This window comes from Pocillopora damicornis, chromosome 13, assembly GCF_964200805.1.
Source record: "Pocillopora damicornis chromosome 13, jaPocDami1.2, whole genome shotgun sequence".
Lineage (NCBI taxonomy): Eukaryota > Metazoa > Cnidaria > Anthozoa > Scleractinia > Pocilloporidae > Pocillopora > Pocillopora damicornis.
In genome coordinates this window covers 1743413-1754259 of record NC_142682.1, presented here as the reverse complement: position 1 = coordinate 1754259, position 10847 = coordinate 1743413, and the positions used below count along the sequence as shown (strand labels likewise).

At 40.0% G+C, this 10847-nt stretch overlaps 2 protein-coding genes across 3 annotated transcripts; both read right to left on the bottom strand.

Moving 5' to 3' along the window:
- Window positions 1-2180: 2180 nt before the first annotated feature.
- On the bottom strand, window positions 2181-3444 carry LOC113677902 (trace amine-associated receptor 6). Its single transcript, XM_027194761.2, has one exon. It carries the CDS (start codon window positions 3307-3309, stop codon window positions 2329-2331), a length of 981 nt encoding a protein of 326 aa, XP_027050562.2. The 5' UTR covers window positions 3310-3444; the 3' UTR covers window positions 2181-2328.
- Window positions 3445-4536: 1092 nt separating this feature from the next.
- Window positions 4537-9858, bottom strand: LOC113677909 (uncharacterized). Of its 2 annotated transcripts, none has more exons than XM_027194768.2 (3): window positions 9461-9858; window positions 7886-8094; window positions 4537-7411 (listed from the first exon to the last, which is right to left on the bottom strand). In XM_027194768.2, the coding sequence occupies exons 2-3, from the start codon at window positions 8090-8092 to the stop codon at window positions 5309-5311; spliced, it is 2310 nt and encodes a 769-aa protein (XP_027050569.2). In that variant the 5' UTR covers window positions 8093-8094; window positions 9461-9858; the 3' UTR covers window positions 4537-5308. The 2 variants fall into 2 exon arrangements, with proteins under 2 accessions (XP_027050569.2, XP_089047133.1); XM_089191007.1 differs by lacking the exon at window positions 9461-9858 and adding an exon at window positions 8562-8687.
- Window positions 9859-10847: the final 989 nt, after the last annotated feature.

The window sequence follows — 10847 nt, the reverse complement described above, 5'->3', positions numbered from 1 at the left end:
TGTAATTTATCAGCCACTCAAAAAGAGATAAAAAAATTTCCGGAAAACCACGATGAAATCGCAGTGAAGAATCCGGATTTTCACTCGCGCTTTTTTTTTTCATATGCATGCGCATACAGTCATGAAATCGTCGTGAAAATCGCAGCGGGAATCGTTTCCTAAATAGCAATAGAAATCGTCCATGCGGGCAACCCCTAGACACAACATGTCTTCCTCTAAAATAGAGACAACTTTATGGATGATAATGTCAAGAAGAATTTCAAAAAAACGAACAGATGCTTCTCTTTGTTTTCGTAAAGTTTGTAGTGCAAGCCGAGCGCTAGAAACCTATGTTTGGTCTTCATTTTTTTATACATGTTATGGAACAGCGGACTTTAAGCGCTCGGTTTGTCCCATGACTTCCTGTACAGGACCTCATTTTTCAATATCGCTGTTTTCCAGATCTAACTTCCCTATAGCTCGTCGATTGTTTTTAATTGTACTTTTGATAGTTCTGACCTTTTCTTTCAATACACTCAGGACAATTTGGGGCTAACCCCAGCGACAGCCAACTTCAGATCACATTCTGTTCACATGTCCGCATTATAAGTATCAAGCAGGTGGCATTGTGGACGCTTTCTCGACTTTACATTCACAGCAGGTTGGGATCGACTGGTGGTTTAAAGGTTAAAATCGGTCAGGATATTAAGGCACCTCTTCCTTTCCAAAAAGAAGACAATGTTCTTACAATGTGAAGTTTGTTACGAACATCCAAGTATTTGTATCTCAACATTGTCTCTTAATTTCATCGTAAAGCTCAGTTTTTTTCTTTGTCCCATCCTCGTGACAAGACGAAAAACATTTTTCTCTATTTCTTTACCGAGCTCAAAACTTACCATCTCTCTTATCCATCTCTCTTATTCTATTTACGAACATAACGCTATCGACATTGCTGATCCTAGCAGTATGCAGGACGCGTGTCATATGAACTTTGTAACCGTAGTCTCTGTGGCTCAGTGATAGAGCATCGGAGCTGAGAGCGCGGAATCCGAAGGTCTGAGGTTCGATCCCTCGTGGGAACTTAGAATTTTTTCTTTGTCCCACGCACGTGACGAAACGAAAAACATCTTACTCTGTTTCTTTAACGAGCTCAAAACTTACCGTCTCTCTTAATCTATTTATAAACTAATTATTTATTCGTAATACAGCTTCTTTCAGCGCGAGGGTATGCAGCAAAAGAGCAAACTATTCTGAATTCGGAATCGCCACAGCCCGCTGGCGGCGCTGTATGCCCGCTGTATGTCTTAACTCTTCATGGGGGAATCCTTATTCATGTATACCGCGTGTTATATGTGCTACCGCCAATGTGCAAGTTTTTTATTTGCTGAAGGAAGTATTATCGTTGCGTTACAGCTTGAAACAGGTATGTGTAACTAACCAGTTCCTTGTATCTCAACATAGGATGTTTCTAATTTTCTTCCGGAAGAGTCTAACATTTCCTTTTTATGCAGCTTCCTACAGCGCGAAGGTATGAAGCAAAAAGCGAGTAACTTAAAGAGACTTGCACAAAGATCACGCTCAATTTGTCTTCGTGAAAGAGGAAGTTTGTTTGGTCCGCTCTGGCCTTCGTTACTGCAACAATCACAATATTGCGGCAGAGACCTGAAGGATTATGATTTAAAAAAAAGGAAATACTTGGGTTTTTTTTTAATACAACCATCCTTAACCACAATCTCAAGTTGCTAGAACATATGATATGTATTTGTGGTCACGCTCCAGAATCCTAGTATACGTTTGAATATCACACGCAAAACTCTTCAGTAGATAGGAAGACTTTATATTAGTTATTGGAATAAGCATTTCACGTGAAGGGAGCTGAAAGACGATCCAAATTGTCCTGGAACATTTGTTGTCTTCCCAACAACGAAGACAGTTTTTCCCCCTTGTCAGAAGGCCCGAAAATTAGGATTTTACTGTGTAAATATCAAAATTAAAAAAATATCACACAAAATAGTCATAATATCAATTTTAGGTTGAGAAACACCCACAGCATTCTCTCTTAAAATTCTAATAACCCTCCATACAACAAACGTATAATTCATCATGCACGCAGTCTCCAGTAAGGCGAAAATCCAACTAATTCCTTGGAGAGATAATTCACTCCTGCCGTATCGCAGTCCAGAATATGAATTTTCTAAGAAAAAAATTTTTTTTCGTCTTGTCATGAGCGTAAGATAAAGAAAAAGTTCTGAGTCCCCATGAGTGTTGGATGTTCGGGCTTCAAATTTTACGCTCCGATTCTATCCACCACTGAGCCACATAGACTCTATACGGTGGGCCAGTCCATTCCTAGGGAAGCTGGGAGTTAGAACCTGTAACTGTCTCTTTCTGACCGGGTGGGTTTTCGTTATACCTCGCTCCTGAGTTCTTGACCAGCCAACCTCCAAACCACGAATGAAACGAGCGGCTGAACTTTGGAAGTCTCCAGGCATACAAGAAGGGATTGATAATGGAACTAATGGTCAGAAATTCGTTCGCAACATAATAATAAACATGATAGGCGTAGGAGTTTCGACAGGAACAAAAGTATAAAATCTGTACATGAATGAAATAAGGTACAAATGATACATAGAATATAAAAAGGATGAACACAAATGCCCTAAACATTCTGTTCTCTTTTTCCAATTGTTTCCTTTTGTTGGCCGCTGTGAGACTCTCGCGGACATTTTTAAGTTCCTCTCTTTGACGGGCAACCGCCCTGGATATTTTAACATAAACTGCTGTTAGAATAAATGCTGGAATCACGAAATGAGAGTAGCAGTAAGCCAACAAAAAGTTCTCTCTTTTCACGTCAGCTATGGGAAGAACAGACATAATTAATCCGTTTATCCAAATTACTGCGATAGCAATCTTGGCTTTTTTGTTGGTGATTTTATGAGGATATTGAAAAGGTTTGATCACTGCAACATATCGTTCGTAAGACATCGCCAAGAGCGTTGAAACTGCGGCGAGAATCGAAACAGCTCCGATAAAATATTGAACCAGGTTAACAATGAGCAGGCTTCCCAAACCACGGTAGAAGTGAGTTAATTCGACACCTCGTAGAATGCTCACAATTCCAACTAAAAAATCCGCGACTGAAAGATTGGCGATGAGGAACACATATGGAGTGCGCAAACATCGACAGGGATCTCGGTAAATTGTGATGAGGAGAAAGCCGTTGGCAAGAATGATAAAAGTCCCCGAAATGAAGTCAAAAATAGCAAAGATGACAACGTTAGCACCGACCACCTCAGTACTGGGTAAATAGGTAGGCTCCGACAGATTCATGTTCGATGTTTAAAACCATGGCATGAATTCGAAATTATGCTGAATTAATGGTCTCCTGTTTAACAATGGAAACTGAAATCTGTCTGCGGTCCGTTTAACATAAATATCCGTTTAACACGCAAACATGCAGCTTTGATCACAGACCCAAGTAATGTGTCCGTGACAGGCTCACGTACAAATCTCCGATGGTTATCTTTTGGTCAAAATATTGAATGTATGCAAAACAGCCGCTTTAAATGTTCTTGACACCTACTTCTGTACGTACTGGCCCCATTCCAAATTTTATTTATATTAGCCTCCTTTTAATCGCTGCATCCACGAAGAATTAAAGTGTGCGCTTAAGGAAGCAAAGATTGAAGACATTTCTGAGTGACGGGAACATAGAGATGAATAAAACCATTCTCTGACGTTCAAACGCTCTTTGTTTAAAGAAAAATAAAGTTTGTTTTCTTCTAATAACTTTGTACCTGAAATCGGGAATTTTTGAAGCTCGGAAATGACCTCTTACACACATACCCGCATATACGCAAATGAATTTCCGTGTAATGATCTTGTATGTTCCTTTAATTTCGGTCTCATGGCTGCAAAAAAATCTTCTCGAACCTTGATCACCAAAAGGTGCGAGTGTTTTTGCTCTGATATGAAATTACTTTCCTAAGCAAGAGAAACAACTGACCATGATTCGGTTGAATACAACTTTCGGAAAGACTCAGTCATAAAACATCGCCGCTGTTCGTCTGATTAAGGAAGTTACATTACATTACACTGACGTAACATGAATAAAGTCTTTTTTTTTAAGAATGAAAAGGAAAGTTTTCCAAGTGTCTTATTTTATTTCTTTGTTTTTTTCTTCCTGTCTCTACCAGTGTTACATTTACGAATCCTTTCGTTTCTTTCATTTTCAAAATTGTAAACGCACTATTAATTTTTTACAATTTTTTCGTAACCGTTACAGTAGGTTGGTCTTTTCCAACAGACTCGTTTGGTAATATTTCATTTCTTGGTTATATAGACATCGGATCATTCTTGTATTAGGTTTCAATTTTGTTTCTTCTCCGCCCACTAAGGACTTGGTAAGGAAGGGACACTCGGTTCAAGAGTTCCTACAAAGCAATATTGATACGTTTCATTCATCGTAGTCCGTAAACCTTTTTTTTTTTTTTCAATGATCTACATTTCTTTACGATGTAAATATTACATTCACAGAAATGTGCGTAAATAATATTTTAATTTATTTTCAGTTTGTACCATGAAACCATGCAGTAAGATTGAGGCTGCGTTTGACTTCGCTGTTACAGTATAAATACACGCTATACGAGACCTGTTTATAAAATTAGGTATTTTTCTTACAATTATAACGACAGTATAAATCTGGAAAGCAAACATGTCATACTCTAAATCCGTAGGTGGCGCTCGTCACGAAAAAAATGTGCATCCCTCAAAAAGAATATTAACCCTTTAACTCCCACATCAAAATTGTAATTCTCCTTACTGTCAACCATACCATTCTTATCATACTAGTTCAGAGAATTTAGTATTGGATCAACTAATTATCCCCAAATTGATATTGTTCTTTATTCTCATCACTTATCTGGTTGGTATTGTATTGATGGTGTAAGGAGAAATTCTGTCTTGGTCACTCATGGGAGTTAAAGGGTTAAATGAAAACAATATAAACTGAAAGATGTTGTCAGATCAGTTGAGGGGACGTGTTCGCCTTTTCACGCTTTGGGTCAGTAAACTGGCTGCCAAAAAAAACTCAGAGCGAAAAAAGAGAGTCGAAAGTCCTCCTCTGATTATGTTGTTATTTCGCTTTGTGTTTCCTTCTCCGTTTACAATTTGAACGCTGGAACTCGTATGAAATTTGGTGCAACAACCCACAGCAAAACAGACTGGAACCTCAGGGCAAGCAAGGTTGTGCAGATAAGTTAAGAAATCTTATTTGAAGAATGCATAATACAAGATATAAACTCGACCTTACAGTACCACCATTCCATGGTTACTGTACGATACGCAGAATATCTTCGACTTCAGTGGAATATGCTGTAAGTACTGGATTGGGTTTTTGAAGGAAACACATTAGCAACTGTTTTAGGATTCGTGAGAAATAGCTCTCCTTCAGTGCATGACGCAAAAGTTTAAAAGCGGTGCCATGATTCCTAACAATTTCAACGAAACGTTCACTTTTCAATAAACCAAGATGAATAAGAATGCTTTCGCCTATTCGCCATGCGTTACAACCCAGCGTCACAAAAGCTCTCGTAAACAATGCATCAGCACACGATAAAAGTTCTTCCCTGTATCCTTCGAGCGCAACAATGTCGCAAACCCGTTTGAAACTTTTTCCCGTGTCGCTTTCGGCTTCCTGACATGAGGTGGGAAGTACCTCTTTGGTTACCGCAGACGCCAGTGCTCGAAGGCGCAGATGATCTAATCCGAACAACTTGGGACTTGACTTAGATAGAAAAGAAGCAAAGATGGCGGCCAGATTTCTCGGGAAATAATCTTCAGCGCATAAGTGTTCCAGGGCTAAGAGCGGCCCCGTTAGGTCCGTAATAATTTCCACTTCATCTTCTTGTTTGAGAAGACCCGTTCTCACTAAAATACAAGTTCCCAGGGCGATCGCGTCAGATTGTGGATGGCAAAGTCCGAGCTTTAACACGGCGCCTGCGCAACTGAGTAACAACCGCCGGTCGCTCACAAAGACAACGCAGACATGGAGAAAAACCTTTGCGATTTTATCTGCGTCCCACGAGCCACACGCAGTTATGACTTTCTCTAAAAGCGAGCTAAAAAGTAAGTTTCGTTTCTTTGCGCAATAAACAGAGATGTCTGAATTCTGACAGAAGATTTCTAAAGTAGCCTCAATAAATGACGTAGGAGTACTTTTCATGGTAATGACGTCATCCAAACGCGAAAGATAAATTTCAATGTCTTCTGTAAGGAGACCGCTGTCCGTGCGATCAAATTCCTGTTTAATGTTTTCTGAATCCTTGATAGAAATCATGAGATTGTTTAGCCTATTAAGGCCTTTCTCTAAAGCCTCATTGTCCATCTCTGGAGGATTTTCTTCACAAAGTTCGATCAAAGTTGGGTCTTCACATAGAGTTGTCATGGTTGTCTGATCATACACGTTCTCGAGTTCCGATATGGAGGTGTCCGTTTTCGTATTGCTAAGTGGTGCTGTTGATATCCTTTCTTCATTGACTTTCAAGTCTTTCAAAATAGGTTCCTTCTCTTGCAATTTCCATTTCGAAGGCGGTGGTAAGCTCTGATGTTGCTTCGGAATCAACCACGATCTCTCTCGAGAAAATGACAAAGAAACTTTCACGCCCTGCAGTAGTTCGACCAGTAAACTCGAACCCGGGTTACACGCAAGAACTTGACTTCTCCCGAATTCGCCGGGTTTTAGGTAAAAATCCCACACACATTGTTCTCCAGATTCATCATTCAGTTTTAATGAGGCGCGCGTTGCGAGGGAATGCTGAATAAGAGAAGTAAAAATTAAATCCCGTAAATTTCTCTCAACAGGTTCCAGCTTTTTTCTTGAATCCCAATTTGTTAAACCGTCTAGTACGTTTCTCTTCTGTGTTAACAGAGCCATGATAAAGTGCAACGTTTTCAAAGATGCCTCTCTTTTCTCAGTCTTTTCTACGAGCTTCAACGACTTCGTATCATCCGTTTTTTTAGAATAAATAGAGGTCCTTTCCACGAGTTTTTCCGCCTTACGTTCTCCGTTAGATATTTGACTGTTTTTAGTTGTGCCATCCTGATAAAGGCTCTCCTCAGAGGTCGTTTCTCCTCCAGAGCGTCGCTTCCGCCGGGATTTATAGTGGAGTAAAATGTCTGCACTTGCTTTCTGGTTAAAATTAAAAGCCAAACCGACGGCCGTGAAACCAAGTTTGTCCTTAATATTTCTGTCACAACCATTGTCGAGTAGCACTTTTAGATTTTGAAGGTTTCCTAGCTTAGCGGCAAGATGGAGAGCGGTTCTTCCCAGTTTGTTACGCTCGTTGACATTGCAAGACGCCGATGCTAAAACGCGCAAGATTTCGTCAGCTCTTTTCTGTTCACTACTGATGTGTAGCGAAGTCATCCCTTCCTGGAATAGACAGTTTGTAAAGATTTCGTAATCGGAGCGTAAGCTGGAAATTCTCTAAGTAAACGTTAGCCTATGAGACACTTTCTACAGTACAGAAATTAAAATTAACTTCAGGTTTCAATCAGGGGAAGCTGCGTATAGTGCCTCTTTAACTTTCCAGTTCAGCACTCACTAGCTTGTTCCAGAATTTCAGTTAGTAAAGTGATACGCGATAGTAAACAGTGCTATAGTGGCGGAGGAGTGAAAATACAACAGAGGTTTGGGTCGGGACGCATGTTGTTCTTTACCCGACCCGACCCGACCCGACCCGACCCGACCCGACCTAGACCTCCCTCGCTTTTTTCTGCTCCGCTGAAATGACGCCGCTTGTCTTATTTCTCTCCATTCTACTAACTAAACACCTGGAACAGGCTAAGTACTCACTCTTGTATTATTCAATGCGAGGACTTTTCAATGATATTAAAATGAGCTTACTTTCGTGCGACTATTGACGTCACATCCTGCCAAAACCAGAATTTCAACGAGATCTTTATTTCCCTGTAAGGTGGCCAGATGAAGCGCAGTGAAACCCATGGAGTCTCGCCACTCGAGGTCGCATGTTCGTGTTGATCCTGTTAGGCTGCGAACGGCTTTGAGGTTCTGTGTAACCACAGCGTTATGGAGGGCAGAATATCCATACATGTCTAGGCAAAAAATAATAATTGAAAAAGGCCTCAAACTTCAATTCTGCACGTTTTGCTAAGCATTGTGTCATGCTAGACCTCCTCAATCTGAAAATATTTCTCTTAAAGCATTAAGAGAAGTCTTTCTGCGTGAAATTAAACGCCACTTCCCCTTACGCGCTACATTTGCGGACAACAACAGCAGCAAATAAACTTGTCGTTATGAACGCCGTTTTGGAGACAGGTGGCTCTGTCAAGACAGACCATTACATCTTAATGTCATCAATATTGACCTTAACAGCCAGAAGATTCTCTCAAAATCAGCCCACGCAAGTTACTCTGCATGTTTCGTTTCATACTTGTTGTTGCATTCTAGTTAACCTGGGATTACTGAAACACTGAAACGCAAATGTAGTTCCGAAACGTGCAGTTGATAGCATTTTACAACGACAGTTTCACGCATAATCATACGAGCTGTGTTAACTTACTGAGTTCGAAACACAACGTCTTCAAAATCTTTTAACTGATCGATATTGGCATGCGCAGGCTACATGTTAATAATCGCAGCTGCGCGCTAGAGTAACCTGCTTTACAATCACAGTCTGAACGAGGGAAACTAGAGAAGGTTTAGAGATTGTTTCTTATTTCCTTGTTGCTTGCCCGGCACTGGCCATCAACCGAACAGCTCGAATCCTGAAACTACATAATTCTCCTTAAACTTCGCCTATTACGTCCTCTTTAAACTTCCCAAAATTTTTGCATCAATTCCCTCTTTTTTCTGGAAGAAACCAGTTAGATCCTTCATGGGGGGAAGCAATCAGTTCTAGCAACGCCGGAAACTAGTACTATTTCGGGTTTGTTCTAGAACTTCTAGCTATTCACTTCAGCAGACGGATCAGATGACTACGTGTGGGAATCACGCGCCATCCATCGAACAGCCTCAGGCCAACTGAAACGAAATTAAATGTACCAATTTGGTTTTCTTGTACTTTATATTCATATCATCATTCATTGGATTTATATGTTTATTTTGCCATTCGGTTTTGGTGTAATACGATGAAACACTACGTCCCCATGCAGTAGTTCCAATCGAAGGTTGATAATCTAATTTGGGTAGCCAGGAAAGGAGCACACACGAACATGTTTAGCTATGTCTATTTATTAAACGAACATCTCTTACGTTTTCGTGTCAGTAAACCGCAAACCGGCCACGAGAATAAGCCATCCTTGTTTCTCGAATATTGAATGTATTTTCACGACAATCGAGTTATGTTCGCTGATTCAGAACGCAGATAAATTTACAAAGGGAATGACGCGGAAACTTCATAACATGAGAAAAGGTCAACAGTGAATAAGCTTTCATAAGATTGTTAGCATAAAAACTTACTGTTTGGAGTTCAGTTCAAGCACCATATCCTGTCAAAAGGAGCCTTTTTGGTCCGTTTTGAACATAATCGTTGCTTCATATGCAAATCTTTTAGAGGCACGTACATCCCACGAAAGCATGGCAACAATTTTGCCGAGGCTCGCTCGAGTAACCTCCTTGATCGCTTGAGGAATGTCGTTTTGTCGGTTGAGATCTTTCGTCATCAAATCCCTATTCAAACAATCAACATGATCATTATTTATCGACGTCTTACAATCCTGCTAATGGACTTAGGATAAGATGAAAAAACCAAGGGTGCTGATACTAGATAATTAATCATTAAGTTTGATTTGTGAAAAATTAATTTGAACTCCATTTCTTTAGCGTGTTTGACATATAAATGTTGTGCCTCTCGAAATAAAAGAAGGCCCTTATTCAACCTGAGTGGTTGTAATACGATAGATTTCAGTGTGTTATTTACGCACAGTGATATTTGAAACGCTCTCTGGCGCATTTTAAGATTAGACATTTTAAGTACAAATTTGGTGGAGTGGATGTCACGCCTTCCGTTGAATCTTAATCAGTCCCACTTGGAGGTTGGGTACAGTACACATGCAGCGTACAGGGAATACGTTCGCCGATGGGATTTCGCGCGCAAACAATCCCTGTTGTGGCTGTGAACGGAAATGAAGGGTTCGCAGGACGGGAGTCGAGCGAATTGGTTACCAAAGGCGCGAAAATCGCATAAAAGTAGAAAAGAACAAATGCGCTTATCAAACTTTTCTCGAAGGTCTCCATTTCGTGAGCTAGGATTTAAAGTGAAAATGCATAAGTCGTTAAACTAACATACGCACACGAAAAAAAAAAACAGACCGGCCCCTCAAAGGTAATTGACAGCCCAGCCACTGCAACTTCACGAAACCAAACTCGATGACATTTGAAGAAAGGGTTAAAGAATGGTTTGGGTATGCCACGATTTAAAAAAAATATTACTTCTCTAAGACAAGAAGAAACTAAAAGGTTTGAAATAAGCCAAGAGTTGACAAGGAAGAACACAGATGGACAAGATCGAGCGGACGATCTTGAAAGATTTGGGTTTAACTTCTGTAGTGTATTGGGAACATAGTAAAAGTACTTGTAATTATGTTAGTAATATCACTGTGATAGTGTGGGACTATTGTGATACTGTGGGACTACTGTGATACTGTGGGACTACCGAATGATGTAAAATTACTTAAATCAAGTTACATGATTGCACCAGCTTATTAGATAGTTGATCAATGAATAAAGACACAATATAGAAAGCAATTAAAGAGCGAGTGTTTCCTCTAAATAAATACACAACTACTTCGATTAACTTTTAAGATGCAAAAATGGCTATATTCAAATTTCCTAGCCTTTTCCATAA

What these genes read in the sequence shown, in the direction of transcription:
- LOC113677902 (XM_027194761.2), bottom strand. Translation starts at nt 3,309, where the DNA reads ATGAATCTGTCGGAGCCTACCTATTTACCCAGTACTGAGGTGGTCGGT.
- LOC113677909 (XM_027194768.2), bottom strand. Translation starts at nt 8,092, where the DNA reads ATGTATGGATATTCTGCCCTCCATAACGCTGTGGTTACACAGAACCTC. An exon ending in ACGTCAATAGTCGCACGAAA is followed by an intron (nt 7,412 to 7,885) that starts GTAAGCTCATTT and finishes TGTCTATTCCAG; the next exon opens with GAAGGGATGACTTCGCTACA.